The sequence below is a fragment of the Trichophyton benhamiae genome (genome assembly GCF_000151125.1).
Source record: "Trichophyton benhamiae CBS 112371 chromosome Unknown contix01456_5.r1.exp, whole genome shotgun sequence".
Lineage (NCBI taxonomy): Eukaryota > Fungi > Ascomycota > Eurotiomycetes > Onygenales > Arthrodermataceae > Trichophyton > Trichophyton benhamiae.
In genome coordinates, this window is record NW_003315080.1 from 1219898 (window position 1) to 1240933 (window position 21036).

Sequence of the window (21036 nt, forward strand, 5' to 3'; positions counted from 1 at the left end):
TCCATTACCCTCCCCTTGGCATCAAAAAGGGCCTTTTTTTAGTTTTTTTCTTTTCATCTGCTTCTTCCTTTTTCTTTTCCCTTTTTCTTTTTTTTTTTTTTTCCCTTTTTGCTTCTTCTGAGGCAGTTTATCCTTGTCGATTGGATGGTTTCCGAGTAGCTAGATGATATATATATAAATGTGTATCCTCCACGGCCCTGACGCAAAGGGGAGGGAGGGGGGATAAGAGGATGGAGAGAGCACCGGGTCTATCAACACTCTGGTCCATCTGGCCCTGCTTTGCATTTCGAAAGTCGTTTTAACTAGCTTGCTGTTGTTGTTGTCGTCGTCGTCGTCGTTGTTCTCTGAGAGCAGTTCTGTTTGGTAATTTGTTTAGCTGTACGGAGTAATTGCATAGTTATTCATTGCTGCTGCATTTATCTCCCTGGATCTCCCTCGCTTCAATGGTACCCATGGGACCGCCGCGCAATATCCTCGTCCTGGGAGGCGGCATAGCAGGCATCGCGGCCGCCCTTGCACTGTCCAGGGAGCTCTCGCAAAAGGTACCGGACCTTAAGATCACCATCTTCGAGCTTCACAATGTGCCGTCGACGTCTGGGGGCGCCATCAACCTGAACCCGGCCGCCCAGCGCCATCTCGACCACCTGGGGGTGCTGGAGGAGCTCGACAAGATGGGAGCCGACGGGGGCGTCGAGGTCAAGGCGGTCGAGCTGTTTTCCATCCATTCTGGCCGGCGGCTGGGCCGGGTCGACTTTGCTGGCAAGGACGGCAAAGGCTACGGCGGGTATAAGGCGCGGCGCGTGATGCGGATATCGCTTCACCTGGCGATGCTGGCGGCCGCGGAGAAGACCTGCAACATCGAGGTCAAGTTCGGCAAGAAAGTGATAGACGGCATCGAGTCCGGCGAGACGGTGACGATCTTCTTCGAGGACGGCTCGAGTGCGGTGGGCGACCTCGCGCTGGGCTGCGACGGCGTGCACTCGCCCACGCGGATGCGGCTGGTCGACCCGTCGACGCTGTCCGAGTACACGGGCGTCTGCTTCATCCAGACGACCATCAAGGCGGACCGCATCACCGCGCCCATCCACTTCGAGACCACGGCGATGAACAGGGCGCGGCAGGGCGGCCTGCTGACGACCTACAGCCACAGCACCAAGGAGGACATCTTCGTGGCCGCGCTGGCAGAGGTCGACGCGGCCGAGATATCAGGCGACTCCGGCCCTCGCAGCCGCAATCCCAACAGACAGCACCGGCGGACGACCTCAGAGCGGCTGCGAGACGAGATCTGCGGCCGCTTCGGCGACTGCGCGATACCCTGCGTGCGGGAGATCATCGAGAAGTCGACCAACTGGGCGCTGTACCCGGTCTACCATCTGCCGCCGGACAGGAAGTGGCATACAGAACGGACTCTGCTGCTGGGAGACGCAGCTCATGCTGTATGTATCCTTGCCTCTTTGACTATGATACTTGGGCTCTGCTGACTTGGATATCTTCGTTTCTGTTTTAGATGCCTCCGAGAGATGAATCTGCGGCGTATGCCCTGGACGATGCTATTCTTTTCTCCCGCATACTCTCCCTGTACTACCACCAACCCGTCAAGGACTCCTTCGACATATACGAATCCATGCGCCGCAGCTCCGTCACCAAAGCATACAACGCGTCCAACGCCACCTGGATGGGCAGCAAGAGCAACAGCGGGCGCTGGGCCAGCCGTCTCGAGGCCTGTCTCACACCGTGGCAGATGTACAGGGACAAGAAGGCGAGAATCGGTGCTTGGGAATTCGATGCCAGCACAATACCTATCCCTCCGCCACCATAGCCAAGTCTCTTTTGAAGTCTATTGAGCCTGTTTCCCCTTGACCGCAAATGACGACCTTAACGAAATATCAAATAAAATACCTGCCAGGAACTAATCTACACACAAGGAGCTGTTTTCTGGCCCAACTATATATGATGTTATTGATATCCCATTTTGTCATTTTCTTTTGTTGTCTCTTTCGCATTTACCGGCGTTTATACGGTGTTGACATCCCCCTTTTTCTCTTCCCAATACCTCCTTCTCTCTCTCTTGCCGGAACGTCAAGGAAAACTCCCCTTGCACTGTCCCGGCTGTTTATTTTGATACCCGTGGAGTCGTCCTTGCTATATAGATGGCTCCCGCTTTCCTTCTTAACCCCTTTTCCTAGGATATTTGTTTATTAGTTTCTCCTCTGTCATATCTATATCATATCTTGCCTCCGTTCCATGTCTGCTCTTCTGTTGTTGCCCTCCTCTCAATCAATCAATCCGTACAGCATACGATAGAGTCCATCGATTAATAAAAAAAAAATCATATTCATTGACTTCAAGCCATTACTCTCTATCTTCCCCTTTTCTTCGTATCTTGGTCTCAAAATGGGACAGCTGAAACAACTTGCAGGCATCCTGGCGCTGGCCTCTCCCGCCATTGCCGCCTTCAGTGTCTATGCACTGCATGATCCGGATGCACTCAAAGCATCGCTTGGTGTGACCTCGGAGTGTCTTTCGGCTCTGTAATATATAGATATACCCCCCAAACCCTCACTGATTGTTGCATTGCTCATTTATCCTATAGGAACTACACCGTCGAGTGTGATGGCCCCAGTGCTGTTAGAGCCACCAAAAATTCAGACAACGACCGTACGTTGGTGCTTTGCTTTGCATCATTGTCAGCATAAACTGACTCCATTGCCTGTAGTAGCCTGGTCTATGGATGACCTGACGACTCTATGTACCGATGGCTGCTCAAAGTCCCTGTCCACCTGGTTCGATGCCGTCGAGCAGAAGTGTGAAGGCGAAGAAGTGACCATCAACGGCCTCGTTGTCGATCCAAAGGCATTTCCTATGAAATATATATCGGGATACGACTTGGCCTGTCTGCGAGATAGGTGCGGTTCTGCTATCCCTTATAGCCGAATGACATGCTAACCGAAGATTATAGCAACGACAACTGGTGTTTCTACGAAGCACAGGATTGGGACAGTGGTGTGTTTACAAGGTGACTATTCCCTCTACAATCGATCCTTTCTCTAAGCTGACCAGTTTCTAGCTGGGACAAGAAGCAGCCGGATGCTTGCAGCGGTGAAAATCCACCAGCCGATTGTGATAAAAAGGGCTCTGAGGAGGATGTGGACACCCTATACGTGACCAATTCGTACGATAAAGAACTGGTATTTCTTCGCCTTGCTCTATACCAACTCCCTGTTCGTGTGCTGATTTGCGTATATAGTACTGCAGCGAGTGCTTTATGCTTCTCTGGAGGCAGAGGATTGAGTCTCCCGTCTTCCCCCAGGGCAATCTCCTAGACCATTTCACCAAGCAGTTCAGCAAGCTAGAGGCTGCCTGTTCGACGAAGCTACCCCTGACAACACCAGCACCAACCGTGGTACTCGGGGCTAAAGACACCCTTCCACCAGCCACAGGCTACCATACCGATGGATCGACCGTGTTTAGATATTCTTCGCCTCCAGCACCAACAATTACTACCGAAGAGCCAATTGCAAAACGCACTGCTGCTCCCAGGGCCATGAAGACATTCTACACTCCCGGTAAGTGTCTTGTGCTCTGTTTAAAATAGTGAAGTGTCCAAAACTTGCTAACCTTTCCTAAGCAACTCCGGACCGGACACCGCAGCTAGGTGCAATGGCGCCTTGTGGTAAATACTACAACGTAGTTGCGGGTGACACTGTATGTATTTGCCTATCCCTGTCTCTTTAAATTACTTTCTGACAAAATATACTCCACAGTGTGCCTCCATATCCAGCGAATTGTAAGGTCTTCAGTACCTCTTATCAAACACAAGAAGTAACCATTGACCCCTGCATAGTGAGGTGACTATGGATGAATTGTTGACATACAACCCCGAGGTACGCTCCATACGTTTGGATTGACTCTCTACCAATTTTGATTTGGCCCAGAACTAATACCATGGGCTAACTGCAATATATGTAGCTTCACCCTAACTGCGAGAATCTGTGGGCCAATTTTGCTATATGCGTAGCCCCTGTCTCCCCAAACCCGATGACAGTAGATGGCAGCTGTGGAGAGAATAATGCTGGCGCGACTTGCGATGGATCGCCATTTGGATCGTAAGTTGTGGAGCCCAACCTTTGGGATAAGCTATTGCTAGTCAGACCACTAATGCAGCAACCTAATCGGAAATAGATGTGTAAGATCATCCCATTAGTTAAGAAGCGTGAGTTTTACGGAGTACTTTTTACTAAACCAGCTCACGCGACAGTGCAACAACGAGGGACGATGTGTGCCTTGTGGGCCCGAAGCCACCGCCGCCCCCGACGCCCCTGACGCCCAAGGCCAAACGGTTCACGACGATGAGCCGCCAGAAGAGCCGCATATTGAAGAGCCACCCAAAGACATCCCGGCGGGTGATGACGATGATCGCAAGAAAGCAAAACTCCCACTGCCTAGCGGCAAATATCCTCTCCCATCGAACTCCACTATGATCAGCAAGGATGGGTCTTGCAACGAGTATATCAGCTGTGTTGGCTCGCCATTTGGAGTCTGCTGCAGCACTAGCGGATGGTGTGGTTATGGGAAGCCATGGTGCGGTACGTTGCACTCCGTTCCAAAAAAAGACTTCTACCGCGCCTACTGAGTCTTCTTTTTCTTACGTATTACAGGTGTTGGCAATTGCGTTTCAGGCTATTGTGACACTGAGGATAAGGCATCCGGAAAACCTCAGTGATGCCGACAAAGCCCCTTAACGGTTACTTCATTGCCCTTTAGGCAATATGTCGAAGAGAACGCGTTACGTTGAAAAGGAAAGACGCTTGGGTATATCAGTTATCAACTATTTTTTTTTTTTGCGTTGGAGTATGGGGAACTTGCGTTTGTGTGGAAGCTTGAACGTAGCTTATTATTACATCGTATTTATACATTGGGAGCGGTTGCTTTCCCCCGTTCCTGGGGAATTAGGTCTGTTACTTTTGTGTGTACTCTAGTTATAGCATTGTGCTTCCACTTTTGGCGGCTATTCCCTTCATGCGAATAGCAGGATAATAAATATGATGACAATCGTGACAAACAACCGAAACCAACTAGGCCCGGGTCAAGTTGCTATGCAGCTTGTGGTGAACATCAAATAATATCCCCAGTAGATGTCCCAAATATTTCCGGCTATTCCTCGGTGTTTACAGAATCAGTCTCAGTATCACATAGCTTTCATTTCAGTGGCCCCACGGAGGCTGGGGTTGGTTGCAAAGGTCTTCTCCAGCCTCGCGGCCCATAAAGCGGCTCCAACTGTGTTCGTATACGTGAAAAAGAGAGATGCGAAGGGTACCATCTCCAGCACAAAGGCAGCGGCACCAAAGCTATTTTTTATTCTGAGCAAGGATGTCTTTCAGGGGGTAGTTGGATGCTGCGTTACTCACCTGGCATAAGCACCTCTGTTCCTCTCAAGCCACTGGTCACGTTCCATAGTACCCCATCCCTTCAGATAAAAGTATCTAGCATGTAACATAGGTCCAATCCTAGTTCCCTGGGCACCGATATACATCAATGTCCCCACAACCGGTATGAAATTCAGCGGCAAATACAGCAGTGATCTAAACATATTTGACAAGCTCATCGCGTTCATCAGCGAACCGCCTCCTTTCTTAATAAAATGCCCCAGACGAGCCATTGGATCAGAAGCAGATTTCAGTTTACGGTCCTTGGACACCAACTGTGTGTTGCCGCATGAAAGTAGTGTTCCATCGAACAGGTTAAGCAGGGTGTCTTGGTCGAACACGTAGCCTGATTTAGCGAGGTAGGATATTATAGTTGAACTCTCACTGAGGACTAGCAGGGCTGCTGAGAATGGTGCTATGAGAGGGCCCGACGTTAGAGCCAGAATGGCTGCCTGGGGTATATATGTGAAGAAGAACATGGCTCCGGTCACAGCAAGGGTCAGTGATAACGTTGGTGCGAGCTTTGATAACATAGGCTTGTACAGTGACGGGTGGGATAGGAAGTAGGCAATACCCTGTATTTTTGTTTCAAGTGGTTCAACTGTGTTAGTTTGCTTTTCTTCATATGGGACGAGATTGTACGGTATGATCTACCTGGAACGGGTAGATGTATGCGCCAGACCGCAAGCCATCTTTAGCCAGCGCCAGGAAATTGCGCAGTTCCTCTTGGGCCATACGCTTTATTCGCTCCATGATGCTGCGATATAGTGATTAGCCGGCAATTAAACGAGACCAGAGCGTGGATGTTGATCTGGCGCTTGATGGCGTAGATGGCGCAGTTATAGCATGTTGTTACAAGTTGCTTGTTTCTTCCAAGTTTGGGGTTCAAACTTAGCTATGACGACATCATGGTCACGTGGCTATGTATATTATATAAGCGATGTTTTGATATCAGGTGGAAGTCCCAGGCCGTTCAAGAGAATGAGCGCGATGGCTCTCGTAGGAAGAACAGAGTAGACATTCATATACTAGTAGTTATCTGGGGATAGGGATGGGCATGTACCAAAGACCGTCTTTGCTTTGGTTACCATGATGCCTTTTCACTTCCACCTCTTCGTTAGGATTGCCCTGTCAAGGGAAAGCAGTCCTGCTGTTTATATTTCAGTTTCAATTTGCTCTCAAAACGCCCAAAGTTCTCGTTGGCCTCCAAGAACTCATAAAAAACCAATCGATGCAAGAAGGGGTAGAAGTAGGCTAAGTTGAAAAGGGGAAATCGAGATGGGATGAAGAGAGTGAAATCATAGGACAGAAAAACAATTCAATGATAGCTCGATGGGGTATAAGTGGAGGCATATGATATACAAAGGAAAGCGAAAAAAATTAGGAATTGAGGTGAGAAGAAAGCTGTTGTATCCTAAAAGACGAGAATGAGCCAAGGGGGAAAGGTGGGTCAGATCAGCGGTTCCGTTGAGTTCGGGTGTGTCGAACCTGGTGCCACATTGAATCGCCGCTTAAGGCAGATAGGCTCAAGGACGTAAGCCCTCTCCAGGTGGACCGGTGAGATGCGTTGAGGGCGTCTCCAAGCAAGGCCCCCCGTTCCAACTCAGAGTCGGCGTTTTCATGCTCGGGGATAGGGATGGCGGATGAAGGGAATCCACTGTGATCTTCAACAGCCCTTGCTTGATCAAAGCTGGGTGAAGGGTCCAGGCTGCTGGAAACATAGTCGTTGGAGCCTTGATTTCCGAACGATCGAACAACATCGCCTTTACATATTGGGCACGTGCGTCGCCGTGTTGTCAACCATGGTGTTCTAAAGGACATTGTTAGCTGGGTTCTCGACGAAATAAACATATCAGAGAGTATTATTTGGAGAGAAAAGGGAGAACTTACATGCACTCAGCGTGGAACTCGTGCCCACAAGGTAAGCTCATTACCTTGCTTTGTCCGTCAACATACTCTTCAAGACACACAACACATTCCACTTGTCGGCCAGTGTATTTCCGTCGCCACAGTGTCGATCCGGCGCCGGACTTCTCAGCGCCAGCTGAAAAGTCTGTCATGTTGGGCAAAGAACTTGATGCTGCGGCACCTGCGTTGGTGGGGAAATGTGCTCGAGAGTCTGATCGTGCAAGGAGAGGAGATGAAGGAGACGCAGAGTCCGGCACTGCTGTACGAGGCGGCGTGCTTGAATTAGAGCCACTGGTAATTGTATGGTAGGTTCGAACGGGAAGTTGATCAACGATGGCCTTGGGTGCTCTCCATCGTCGTCGACGGATCCTAGAGCGAAGTAGGAGAAGTGCGTAAACGACGGTGAGCGTTATTAGGGGGCTGACGACCAACACCAAAAGAGTATCAAAGAATGGACTGGTAGACATGCTAGTCGGGGCTAAGGTAACCCATAAGCCTTCATGTTTCTCTGGCTCCTTGTCCCCATGATGGCCATGGTTGTTATGTGAGCCTCGACCATTATGAAAATCTTTGTGTCCGTTTGCAAATGCTGTGTTCTTGTCATCACTCGGTTCTCCCCAGCCAAAGAGGCGCATCCACCAGTGTCCTTTCTTTCCATTATTTCCGGGCCCTGATCTCAAATGTGATGATTGCTTATGAGAGCCATTCGTGCTACCTTTGCCCTCGGTAGATTTGTCTGGATGAGCATACTCTCCGCTGCCGGGGGTAATGCTCCCACCCTTGAAGCCTTTTGTATCGGAGCCCGAACCGTCCTTGCTGTTTGAATTACCACTCTGACTAGTTGGTTGTGGCTTGCTGACCGGCGTTGTTGTGGGTTTAACGATAAGGTCAGGATCACGCCAGTCCTGGACTCCTATAAGGAAGTCATCTTCACGATTCTGATGGGGATCCGGTTTGGTCTGAACAGGCGCCGTTCCTTTCTCTTTGTCCTGACGGTTTGAGTCCTGTCCTGACCTAAATGGCTTCTCAGGATCCGGCTTTCGGCTTTGTGAAATCCAGTCGATGTTCCCACTGCTTGGTGGTCGCCTACTGTCTTCATGTACCGATTTGTCGTTCCAAAAATTGAAAAGAGACGAAAAGAATCCTCTATCGGGTTTTGGTGTATCCTTAGGCCTGGATTGCGTAGATTTTGTAGACTTCGAGGAAGGGGCAACAATATTAGTTTTTCCAGAATTACCACTGGTCTTTGTACTCTGTTTACCACTATTGGGTGCTTTTGATTTGTTCCCTGGAGAGCTGGGTCCTTTGCCTTTATCGGCGGGTATAAGTGAGGACAGGAGATGTGCAGTGGTGTGTGAGGTGAAAACTGCCGGAATAGTCACATTTGATGTATCGCCATGCGCATACATTGTAACAAGGCCTCCACCGCTTTCATTATCGCCAACTATAAGGGCTATTCCTCCTCTCCGCTGGACCCATTTTGTCTTCTCCAAAAAGCCACAACCACCACGGCTTAGTAGAACAACTTTCCCTGAAATCTCCGCAGTCTCCTGTAATGACTGAATGTCGGCATGGGTTGGTTGCTTGTTTTTTGCCTTGGCATCATTAAGGCTGGCTGATAGGGAATCTCCCAAGGAATGATGAAGATGGTCATCAGTGCCGTCGTTTTTTGTTGGTGAGCCACTATTCTTGCGGTCATCTTCGGGTAAAACGGTGCTGGCTCCCTTCTGCATATTTATAGTTGGGTCGTTGCTGACTCCTATGCCTGGTTTGACCTGTGATGTTGCTTTATCCGTACCAAGACGCCCTCCGGACCCGGACTGCGCAGTTCTATCACCTTCTTGCCACCCGGGAACATCAGAGCACCCTAGTTCCCCTTCAGCTTTGGTCGTTATTCCCCCCTTTTTACTAACATCGTCTCCAAAGCCGCTCCCGATCCACAGCTGCCCATCGAGGCCGGACGATGGCAGGGGAGGCCCAAACGCAGCAGGACGAGCCAGGAAGAAAGTCGAGTTATCATCTGTCAAACTTATAAGCGCGGAAGGTGGGAATAGCGATGAGGGTGCATGGAAGAAGAGGTCTCGTAAGCGACCGGCTTTGCTGCTGTAGCTTCGTCGATATTCCGATGTGGCGGCATTTTCTGGACTTGCAGACTGCCGGACAAGGGTGGTAAAGAAGAGAGGAATAAACACCAGACAGACAAGGAGTAGGATGAGCTGTGGAGGTCGCATTATTCCAGACTCCTTACAGACGCCTTTATAAAGGAGAACTGTCACTTCGTAATAGTAGTAATGGCCGTGGTGGTGGCAGTGGTGGTGCGGGTGACCTTTGTGGTCTGATAACTAAGGGGGCAGACAGCTCAAAAAACAAGAGGATGAGAACCTGGCTTCACCTCGAGGCCAAGCTGGCCACTTGTGAAATGGCGAAACAGCCCACGGCAATGATATCAGGCTTCTCGACAGTTCGTCGTGACGTCGGGAGAGATGGCGGGCCATGAGAGAGCAAAAAAAGCAGACGACGAGAATAAGAAATGCAGCCAAAGTGCATCGAAGCAAATCGTCATGAGAGCCTTGGCAGTCACATGACAAACGTTAAGCTTTATCGCTTTCCAGTTTCTTTTTCTGTGTTTTGAACTAACGAGCAAGGGAAAAGAAAGAGGAGCGCAAGGAGTCGATGAGATGCAGGCGACGACGCAATTGCGAGGCCATGGTTCTCTTACACATGCAGGCCAGGATGAAACACATTCAGGCAGCCAGCAATGGCAGCGGCACCTTGTTGAATGATGACACAAACCGAGGCGGTGAAGTGTGCGTTTATACCGTGATATTGCATACACACAACTACTCCCTACATTCGGTTTGGCTAAATCCCCTTTTACAATACCACTCTGTGCTACTCGGGGGAGCTAACGATGCTTGTATAATACAGAGGAACGGGTAACAAGCTACGGCGTGACTGTTAGCAGATGACCACAGCTGGCGGGGGCCTCCATGCGAAACTGGTCTGACTGTCTGTTGTCAGTTAGTCCGGCTGCAGGCTACGTATCAGGCCAGTTGAACCAGAGCCCAAAAGCCCCGCGGCAGGGAAAAGGGCTAGGTCGAGGACCATCATTGTTGTTGTTGGCGAAGCTGAGTAGTGGAAGTCGAACTTTACAGGGGCCACTACGAATCATGGCAGAGACGAGCCGCAAAAACAAATATTTCGTAAAGGGTGATTGGTGCGTCCTCATTTGCTGCGAGCGAGGTAATGCAGAAATCAGATTTGACCCCTGTTAAGTTTCCGGAGGCTGCCCTTCTCTTTGCTCTTTTGAAGCAGAGTTGTGCCTCTCCTGGTTAATATCCCGTGACCCTGGTAATACGCATGTTTGATGACACAATCGTGGCGTAGAAGAGGCGGAACACAAATGAAAGCTGCCAGCCCACAATAAAACTCAACCCACGACAAGGACAAGAAGGTCAGCTTTCAAGTGGCCCTAATAAGACGACGACAACAATACCAGTGATTGTTTATGTGAGAGCAGGCCCGCAATCCATCAAATCTCGCATATGGGTATCTCCTGTACACACGGCAAGCTGAGAGAGCTTTAATTAGCTTCCAATCCATCATCGTCAGCAGCTTCGTAACACTCGAGGCGCAGGGAAAAAGAGTCAAATTTTCCAACTCGCTTAACTAACTAAATAACTAGTTAGCGTTCAAGCTCAGGTACCGATCAAACTAGGGTTTAGCACTGCGTTGACCATCTTCGACTTTGTTTGCGCTCCCCATAATGCCTCCTTTGACTGTCTCTAGGGACGGAAATGTGAAATGGATATCAACTTTCGACTCTCAAGGTTTGCACTATCACATGTGGTACGTACGCCTCCGGACAGCGAAAGAGCTGTTTCCTGAGGTCTCAGATCTATTGACCCTCATTTGGTGGACTACTCGATATATTTCAGCTCTGGTATCCATGGGACGCGTCGATACTTGCTCAGTAGGTTGCTACGTCTGACCTTCAAAGTTTACATGCTGTTCCCGTGCTAAGACCAAACAGTGATATTACAATAGCCGGAATTGGTTGCTGTTACTACAGTTAGGTGTGGGCTTCTTGACACGGGCGATGCTAACACAGTTTTGCCTTTTCGCCTCTGTTGCCATTAGGCTGCTGTCTACGTCGGGGTAGATATCATAACATATTTGTCTCCAACGAGATATTCGCGATTTCCACAGTCAGGGGAGATGGGCGAGCAACTTGATCCGCCCAGGAACTACCCCAGGTTCATAATATTTAGGTCTCAGGGATAATACGATCATCTATGCGACGAGTAGCGGGGTAGGCGACAACGCATTAAAGGTAATACGGGAGTGGATTGAGCTTCCAAAATAGACAGAAATCTCTCATTAAGGGTTATTGCAAGCGGTTTCTCAAAGCAGGCGACTTACTCCGATATAAACGTAGATCTGCCATCCATTCCAAGGCGGTCACTATCCTGAAAGGCGGTAGATCTACAACACCCCACAGGATAATCTCTTTACTAATTTATTGGGAAGCTATATAAATACTTGCACTTAGTAACTGAAGTAGCCACAGATTTTATGAATACCAGGGCTTATTTATATGTCTTGAAGAAACTAGCCATTTGTCTCTCGAAGCTTATCCGCTCAGGTGGGATCTTCGTCACGTGACCATCGTGTGGATTAAATCTCAGCCTTATTTTAACCTCGCATCGCAGCTTTTGACAGAAGAAATTGATATTTATTGAAGTTGAGAGGAGAAGAACCCATCATCAGACGAAAAGTACCGTGTTTAATCAATCCATACAGGGCTGGTGCTATTATGGTCTAGATTTGACTTCTGACTCTTACAGAGCTAGAAGGGACTGATTAAAATTAAAGATACCCAGAGACTCCTGAACCATAGTTTGTATTCTATCCAAACTACTATATCCTATATAGTAGTGTGTTTAGCACATACAATATATTCTCTTTAGAACACCCTTTCTTGAGGTTGGATTACGGCAAGTCCTTTCTATAGATCTATAGCTTCTTATGGCTGCTATAGCTTATAGGTGCTATTAACATAGCATCAAGACGGGATGGCAGTCTATACCATTCAATACCCTGTCCTGTGTACACCTGGATTTATCTTTATATCTCCTATTCTCCTTTTATCTGCAGGCTGCTTCTTTACTGCTTTTTGGTCTCATCTTCTTCTTATCTTTATCTTCCCCAGACACGTGACTAGAATGTCCTTCTTTCTATTTTGGGAAGAGAAGGAGAAGAAGATGGCCCGTGCACTCAGCTGTCCTCTTCTTGTTTTCTCTTCTGCTTCACTTTCTACTTCCTCCCCTATTATGCCCTTTGTCAACTTCACTCCTTGACTGGACATCTGGATATCTCTCCGATATTCACTCCGGGCCCTTCTATCAGACTACTAATAACTATAAAAGAAGACACTGTGAGTATCACCGAGTGTTCCCCTTTACTATTCTTGATAATTTGGGCTGGACTCAGACTTGCTTTAAGATAAAGGCAGGGCTAGGCACAAGAAGAGACGAATATTTATGCTGATACTAACACTAAATCTAAATATCTAGGCTAGCTGTGATAAAGAGAGAGACGGATATTACCCCAAACTTTGACTTACTTTTGCCGGCAATTACCAGCACTAAGTTGAAAAAGATAGAAGGGCAGCCATGAATCCGCATAGACTTGGCCAGTCTTCAGGAAATAGGGAACCTGAGGGCACAAACACGATCCCTTTCCCTCCTTTTCCATATGATATGCCAGAGGAGGTAGAAACCTTTAATTCAATGCCAACCCAACTACAAGGGCCCCCGCCTCAGTATACTGGATCTTATGGTAGATTGGCTGGATATCCTGGGGAAGCTGCTAAGTATGCTTCTGTGATTAGGGATAAACTAGGCGCTGATCCTTTAGTTACTCATACTCACACTCACCATTATTCTTACATGGAGAATACTTTCAGACCCCAGCCACCAATTACTTATGATGCAGCTTCACGCCTTGCACTTGCTAACCCTGCTACTAACAACTCCTATATTCGCTCCCAACCCACAGGGCAAGCAGAGAGCTTTGCTGCTGGTGCAGCTATATCACCTGAAGGCTTCTCTCACTACCACCAACAAGAACGCGGTCGGCCATTTTATCGAGGTCCGCCTTCTTTCCGTCTTCGTTCCCAAGGGCGAGAACGGAGTCAGCCAGCATACCAACATTCAAGTCGTATCAGCCGCGAGCTTCGAGAGACCGACCACCTGACGTCCACGCGCCCCAGCTCACTTGCAACATTAGCTGCCCTCACGACCAAGCCAAACCTTACAACCACACAGGGGAGTGCTGGTTTCGGAGTTGAGAATACTACAGAGATGGAGTTTTATTACCACAACCATGGTATTCCGGGAACGAGATCGAATTCTAGGGTGGTTACTGCGATCAACCCAGCGCTGACAGCTCATCCGCTGCAGAATATGGCTGCAATGGAGACAGGGGGGCATCATGGACACGCGGTGGAACTTCCTGCTCACTTCAATCCTCATCACCACAGCCCTCACCGTGCTCGTCACGTTGGACAACATAGCTTTTCAGTCAATCCAGGCTCTTCACATTACACTCCTCCAGCATTTGCTCCTCCATCTATGCCAGGTTCAATTCCGCAGGTTAACTTCGCAAAGCACACAAAAAATGCAACATTATCAGCTCCTGCGACTTCGGTGGCCACTCCTACCTCCAAGACGAGACCTACAACCCCAACGGGCCCGTTCATCCCGGGGCCTGATAACATCAGTCCTTCGAAACAGGAGGAAAAACTCCACGTTCAGAAGACGATGCTGGAACGCTTGGGAGATACTTCAATCGCCAACGCACTCGACATCGACTTTTCGAGACTCACCGTTAACCAAGCCGATCATTACCTTGACCTTATCGGCGCTCCATCCAGGCCAAAGCCAGAGGCAGCTCCTGTTCGGAATGTGACTGCCGGAGAGGGAGAGTTGGTAGCACCTAAGCTGGCCCCTCAAAGTTTGGCTCCTGAGAAGTCTATGACGGCATCTTTAAGTCCCCACGACCATCAACTTCCACAACGCTCTTTACCCAGCCCTTCCTCCCAAAATTATTCCAACGACCTCGAGCGAGGAGCCGCCTTAGCAGCACGATATAATATTCGAGGTTTAGCTATTACACGTCTTGCAATGTTTCGCCAGGAGCGTGAAGCCGCTATGGCTCAAGAAAGGGAAGAGTCTCCACAAATCGCGGCTGGGTCTCGGGCTCCATCGTCTACTTCTACCAAAGTAAATCTATCAGCTACTCCATGTCCAAGTGAAGGAAGGAATAACACTGCCACGCAGCAACCAGGTATCCGCCGGAGTTTCCCGCCTCCCGGCTTAACTCGTCCTCGTTTTACCAATTACGCTAGTGACCCTGTGGGGATTTACCGTCCCGTTCCATGGACTGTGGATACACCTGAAGAAGCTGAAAGGAAAGCTAAGAAGGCGGAGACTGCTACTACCTCGGAAGCTGGCAAGCAACCTCCTGTTATACCACCCGCAAACACCCTACAACAAAGCCCTATTGGTAGCAAACGCCGCTCTATGCTACTAGCCAAGGAACGAAATTCCCGTGTCAGTGAAACTCTCAAATGGTATCGTGCAGACTACCGTTGGAACGAGGGCCTCCGCGAACGTTTGGATACCATAATGAAGGAAAACTTGCAAACCCACGATAATGGAAAGGAACCTGTTGCGATTCCCAAAGAGCTATATGAGTCAGCTGAGCAAAACACGGTTTTGCTTGCCCAGGCTATCGTTAATCTTCAATCTTACCTTGAAGGAAACCCAAAAGAGCAGTCCAGAAACTTCGCTCAATATGGACCAGCCCCCGATGAATGCTGCGAACCCTCTAAGGACGGAAACTTCAGCCTTTTTGACATCCAACCGGGCCCGTTTAGAGGGTCAGAGACGAGAAACTAAGAAGAAGCATACACATGGGACTGATAATGAATTTCCCCTTCCATTTTTCTGTTTTCTTTCTTCCACGCAAGTACCTGAACCTGAAATGTGATATTAAAAAAAAAAAAAAAAAAAAAAAAAGGAAGAAGAAGAAGAAGAAGGAAGAAGAAGAAGAGAGAGAGAGAGCAAGATGGCAACATGACAACTTGCCAGATATTTGGTTTCTCACTCCAATATGCATATGCTGCCCTTGGAATGGAACAGAATTGAGAACGGTCTTTAAGTCTGCACTCGTAAGGAAGCATCTAATTTCAAAATTAGTAGTTAAATTACTACATGAAATGATAGTCATATTCCGTTTAAATAAATACATTTAAAATGGATTCGAAGAATGCAGCGAGTATCCCTAACCAGTAGCCTGGTATCACGGGCTCATACTTAGGGGTAAAGGTACGATAGAAAAAAGGAGTAATATAACTATTGAGAAAGAGCGCAGAGATAAAAGGGACGTTAAACCCATTATCCTGAAAAATGTTCCAACTCCTAGCCTCTTTCCACTAAGAGAATCCATGCTCGTGAGCCATTCATCGTATTAAGGAAAAGCAAAAGGAGAAAACCAAGAAAGGCCAAGTTGTAAAGATGCAGGTTGGGAAAAACTCAGAAGGCGTAAAAAGGTTCAAAATAATAGGTTGAAAATAAAGGCTGCGTATCCAGAGAATAGAATGGAAGAAATCCTATCGACGGTGTAAAGAGGTTGTAGAAAAGTAAATAAAATGGATATGTGGGAAGGTTCTATTTATTGGTGGGAGGAAGAATAAGAAGGTCCCATTAGCATGATATGAGGTTGATGTGGTTGTCATTTAGAGTCGAGCAAGCCAGGAGCATTTTATGAGGATGGAATACAGTGCTGACGACTGGGGAGGATCGGGTATGGTGCAAAAAGCTGCTATGAGGTTCGAAGGTAGATAGATGAGTGCCGTCAACATTGAATGTCTTGACTTCACGGCGATTGGTTCCGCTAACAAGACGCATATTAGTTTAGCTCCAAAGAAGTTGATGAGATAGGGACAGACATACATGGTGAAAACCGGGGCGTGTTCATGAACACCTAAGGTACGCAGGGTGTCTTTGGTTGCCTGCGTTGATTCGATTGAGTGATCCATTCTTAGATCCCAGAGTCGGACTTCACCATTGCGGCTACCGGAGACCAATTCTCTGACTCCGCCTCGTTGCATGTGTACGTTGGTAATCCACTGTTTGTGTTCCCTCCAGACCTTAACCATTGCCGTCGTTGGTTTTAGGCGCTGGTCGAAAACACGAACTGCACCATCGCCAAATCCTGCAACGAATATGTTACCCGCTACTTGGTCGGAGGTCAGGGACGTAATGCATGATCCGGAGCGAGCAGATATATCCTGGATTTGACTGTTAGTTATGACAAGGACAATAGGTTGGAGGGTATAATCGTACTGTTGTGCAAACTTCAGTGGCCGCATTCCAGACTCGGATAACCTTCACATCCCCCGCTACTAGCGCTTTACCTTGACCTTGTTGCCACTCAAGGACGAGTCCAGCATTTTTATTACTGGGTATCAACTCAGGCAGCGCGCGGAACGCTGTGAGAACCTTGACATTTTTACTCGATTCGTAGCTGCGGAATAGCTTTAATACGCCGTCAGAGGAGCCTGTCATTAAAAGAGCTTGGTCATCTTCGTTAATGAAACGGACTTCATTAATTTTTGACCCTAGAGGGTTGCCATTCGAGAATCGATTGAGATATGTATTTGATTGCCAATCCCAGATACTACATCGGTTAGCGATTATGAATGATACATAGAGAAACAGCAAACAAGCTTACCATATTGTGTCCCTATCGTCAGCCACTGCAAGATGGTCTTCGAATTGGTGGAAACACATCTTCATTGGCTGAGTGGAGTTGTTTATGAGAGAAACCGAGTTATCCCAGCGAGAACTACCAGCTCGAGTCTTCATTGGCTGCGTTTCAACAATGATTCTTTCATTCCTGCCTCGTCGCCAGAGGCGTTCGTTATAGTCTGAACTACCGGGCTCATCCGGTTCATTGGGTTTCATTTGGGGCTCTCGGAAATACTGTAATGAGGATGTTAGTTAGGTGTTCATAAATGACTCAGGTGATTCATAATAATGCATACCTCTGTTGACCAATCTAAGAACTGACTAACCAATGGAATAACAGGTTCTTCTTTCACATCTCTAAGTTTAAATCCTCTAGAAGATGGGGTAGGTGCTTGTTGGTATGATCTAGCAGAGGCACGCTGGTCATTGACCTCTGGAGGCCTAGTCCACTCAGCAGGTGCGCGACCCCTAGGCGTAACCGTAACACGGCCCTTCGGCACTTGGGGTTTAGCAAACGTAGTGGAGTTGGGGGAGCCTGGAGGCTGAGGACTATTTGATGAAGAGCCAAACGCCATATTTTTAAGGGATGCAGCGACACTAGCCGTCCTTCTTAGACTTAGGGAGAGATATCCTTCTGGCTTGGGTGCTTGTTGGCTCGGAGGGGTCTTGGGTCTAGCGTTATCAATGGACTCCTGTTGTTGTGTTTTCTTTGATTGGGCGCGGGTATATAATTCAAGAATGTCCTCCCTTGCTTTCCTAGCCAAACCACCCAGCGGTGATTCTAGAAGAGTTTTGTGGACATAGTCAACGATTATGCCGCCGTCCTGCGCGACGTCTGGATGCGGATCGACAGATAAGATAAGAACCAGCTTCCAAATTGAACCGATCACAGTACCTTGAGAAACACCATTCTCAGATGGTTGAGGAGGGGACATTAGCGGGGATCCAGTGGGTTGAGTTGTTAGGACCTGCTTCTCCTCCAGTAGCTGCTCATATGCTGCAACTATGAATTTATTTTGATATCTCTTGACAAAAGTTGATACGAAAACCAGGAATTCCTTTCGCACAAGAACGCTACCATCAGAGCCCATTGGGAGCACTGCCATAGCAAGATACTCTTCGATCTGGGCTACTTGATCGGTAAGGTCTGGGATGCCAATGAAGCTGGTGAGGGCATGGAGCATTGCTGCTCTAACTTCTGGAACAGGGTCGGCTGCAAGTTCGCAGAGTTTGGGTGGCGCAGAAGCACGAATACCCATCCACTTTGCCTCTGGGAAGTCATTCCACAACATACTGAGGCATAAACATGACCATTGCCGTAGTAAGGGGTTTTCAGTATCCAATAGGTGAGTCAAACATGCCTCAATTAGTTCCGGGGACAAACAAACATGCTGTCCCTGAGGGTACTGCTTGCAGAAGATAGCAACAATAAATGCACACATGGCTCTGTGATCGCTGACATTTGCAACGGGTATGGGAGAATTAGGATGGAGTATGGTGATAAAGTAGTGGATGCCATTGTCTTTGAGGAGATCATTCTGTACTGTATGATCGACTGCCATTATCCTAGCCCAGATGAAGACCATGACAGGCTTAAGCTCCTGGGCAGCACTTTGGAGTAGTTTGACAACATAAGGGAATATACCGATGCTAAGAGCGAGGTGAACAGCCCAAGGGCCGAGGTCAAGGAACCCACTCAAGAGAATCAACGCCCTTAACCGGTGAGCTTGACTGAGCAAAACCTGGAGGACAATAGGGAGTTGATCTGGCGGGTTCTTTTCTGTAGGTCCGGAAGAGAGGTACACCTCAAAAGCCGTAAGTTGCTCAGCAAAGAATGGGGAATGCTGGTATTCGTAGTGTCTAGTGCCTTCTTCTTGTTCAATGAGAGCCGGAAGCTGAGCCAGGACCATTTCAACAGCCAAATCCCAGCTCTGCCACAACGGGTGAGTATGTGTAATGGGCAGTTTCGGTGAAGAAATTGGATGACATTCGTGAGTTCTCATGATACGTTCGCTGAGTAGGAAATTCCGGAACAAAGCAGCAACCATGAGGTCTTGTCGGAAGAGCTTCTTGAATAGGGGGCGAGGAAGGGTGTTCCAAGCAATGGTATCAGTAATTGCCGTGAATATCCAATTAAGTTCGCCCAGCGGACTTCTTCTATCCTGTAGGCGTCCCGGAACCCTAAATTCATCCACAGAAAGACTTGTTTGCAGTGGATTTTGAAGCACAAAGTACCTCAAGGCTATCTCGATAGGGGTGGTAAGACAACAGGTGAATAAGTCTGCAGGGAGGTCAGGGTTTGTTGGCAAGGTTTCGTTTTTCTCACAAGCAGCAAGGAGAATGCAATCGCCGTAATTTTGGAGGGATGCAATAGGATCTCTCTTGCGAGCTTCCGCATTTTCCTTCTCATGCTTTTCGAGAAAGGCATGGAAGTTTTGAACAATGTTACCCGCATGAGAAACATCGAATACAAACAAGCTGGGACCAGCAAGCCATGTCTGCAGGTCGTAAAGGGAGACAGGGATATATTGAGTGTAGTTCTTGTTGAATACCCAGATTTCGCCAGAAGGTGTGGGCAGCGGGACTCCGTGACCGTTGTAATGAAAGAGAACCCTTTCATCCTTTGCATTCCGTCGGAGGGAAATACAGAATTTCTTCGTTTCCTCCACCGAGGGGTCCAAGTACTGCTTGTATCGTGTGCGCAGACTGAGTGTTTCATACTGCTCCTGTAGCTTCTTTCCAATCTGTTCCATAACCTTATTCTGCGCTCCGGTCGTGGAAGTTGGATCTACCCAGCATTCGAGTTTCGCTGAGGGGTTTGTTTTGACTACGTCTGGTGGATCTACTCCGATGTTGAGGCAAATAGCAAGTGCAGCGGAGACAGTCTTCAGTCTATCTCTCATGCGCCAATCCTGGCTTCTCCAGACCTCGTCCGGTTGTTTCGGGATGCCATTGGTATCATGTCGTTTTTCAGTAAAATACATGTAAAAGTTCTGCAGAGTATTGTCAGCACAAGGAACTACAATACAAAGAAAAAAGGCTGGGACTCAAACTCACGGAGTTCAAGATCTTCAAGTATTCACTGGAGGTGTATTCCTCCTGCCAGCCATGGCGGAGCTGAACATCTTCTTCCTCACCTCCTAAAGCCCTGACATCGGGACCAAGGTCATGCCAATGTTCACTTTTTGCCCGAATCAGAGCAGGCTTCCGCCTGTTGCCGTTGATATTAGGCCTCGAGCGCGGCCTCGACTCGTTCGCAGAGGAATGTGAGTCTTGTCCAGCGTCATCAATTGACCTCGAACTACTAGGGAACTGGACGGCGCCACTGGTGGCTGATCTATGGTGACCTCCGTTGCTAGACGTAGACGGTTGGATGCCCAGATTGGAAGCTTGAGGGTCGGCGGTAGCCTCGAAAGACACTCGGACCGTCTTGCTCTGGCTCGAGCCAGGAGTTCTCTCTACCTCCTGCGTCATACTGTAGCGCGGGTGAGAAGGCGCATTTCTGCTCATATCAAATTCGGAGGTTCGGTGGTGGGCGTGGGTATTGTATCTAGAGGCGCACCGGTTAGTATTGCGTCAGAGCATGAGCCTTCAAAATGACAGCTGATGCTTTTGGACTTTCCAGACAGGCAAGAAAAGGGTCCATGACACCAACAACATAGAGCTGTGCTACTGAGATGCCCAACCAGCTAATATGGGGGGGAACTTACTTGGAGTGAAGCGCCCAAGACCTGCCTGTTGACGTTGTAGCGTCTAGTGGAGAAGTGTGCGAATCGAAGCTCTCCAGAGCATGTCAGAGAGAAGGATCACAGCATCCACCGCTCCTAGCTCATCTCAGGCCTTGATATCGAAGCAGCCCGCTCTCCTCGACGGCTTCTTGTCTT

General features: G+C 48.5%; 7 protein-coding genes across 7 annotated transcripts; 4 read left to right on the forward strand and 3 right to left on the reverse strand.

Annotated features, from left to right (window-relative positions):
- Positions 1 to 443: 443 nt before the first annotated feature.
- On the forward strand, positions 444 to 1819 carry ARB_03441 (monooxygenase, putative; the record flags this gene model as incomplete). Its single annotated transcript, XM_003010693.1, has 2 exons — positions 444 to 1436; positions 1508 to 1819. 2 exons carry the CDS (start codon positions 444 to 446, stop codon positions 1817 to 1819), a joined length of 1305 nt encoding a protein of 434 aa, XP_003010739.1.
- A 575-nt stretch (positions 1820 to 2394) lies between these two features.
- Positions 2395 to 3627, forward strand: ARB_03442 (uncharacterized protein; the record flags this gene model as incomplete). The annotated part of the gene is made up of 6 exons (XM_003010694.1): positions 2395 to 2531; positions 2594 to 2658; positions 2717 to 2906; positions 3068 to 3221; positions 3248 to 3566; positions 3596 to 3627. 6 exons carry the CDS (start codon positions 2395 to 2397, stop codon positions 3625 to 3627), a joined length of 897 nt encoding a protein of 298 aa, XP_003010740.1.
- A 1561-nt stretch (positions 3628 to 5188) lies between these two features.
- Positions 5189 to 6179, reverse strand: ARB_03443 (uncharacterized protein; the record flags this gene model as incomplete). Its single annotated transcript, XM_003010695.1, has 3 exons — positions 5189 to 5348; positions 5409 to 6001; positions 6081 to 6179. 3 exons carry the CDS (start codon positions 6177 to 6179, stop codon positions 5189 to 5191), a joined length of 852 nt encoding a protein of 283 aa, XP_003010741.1.
- Positions 6180 to 6881: 702 nt separating this feature from the next.
- On the reverse strand, positions 6882 to 9565 carry ARB_03444 (PA and RING finger domain protein; the record flags this gene model as incomplete). Its single annotated transcript, XM_003010696.1, has 2 exons — positions 6882 to 7137; positions 7317 to 9565. The coding sequence occupies 2 exons, from the start codon at positions 9563 to 9565 to the stop codon at positions 6882 to 6884; spliced, it is 2505 nt and encodes an 834-aa protein (XP_003010742.1).
- A 2844-nt stretch (positions 9566 to 12409) lies between these two features.
- Positions 12410 to 12694, forward strand: ARB_03445 (uncharacterized protein; the record flags this gene model as incomplete). Its single annotated transcript, XM_003010697.1, has 1 exon — positions 12410 to 12694. The coding sequence occupies one exon, from the start codon at positions 12410 to 12412 to the stop codon at positions 12692 to 12694; it is 285 nt and encodes a 94-aa protein (XP_003010743.1).
- Positions 12695 to 13009: 315 nt separating this feature from the next.
- Positions 13010 to 15654, forward strand: ARB_03446 (uncharacterized protein; the record flags this gene model as incomplete). The annotated part of the gene is made up of 2 exons (XM_003010698.1): positions 13010 to 15279; positions 15420 to 15654. 2 exons carry the CDS (start codon positions 13010 to 13012, stop codon positions 15652 to 15654), a joined length of 2505 nt encoding a protein of 834 aa, XP_003010744.1.
- Positions 15655 to 16137: 483 nt separating this feature from the next.
- Positions 16138 to 20626, reverse strand: ARB_03447 (uncharacterized protein; the record flags this gene model as incomplete). Its single annotated transcript, XM_003010699.1, has 5 exons — positions 16138 to 16692; positions 16748 to 17081; positions 17136 to 17386; positions 17449 to 20145; positions 20210 to 20626. 5 exons carry the CDS (start codon positions 20624 to 20626, stop codon positions 16138 to 16140), a joined length of 4254 nt encoding a protein of 1417 aa, XP_003010745.1.
- Positions 20627 to 21036: the final 410 nt, after the last annotated feature.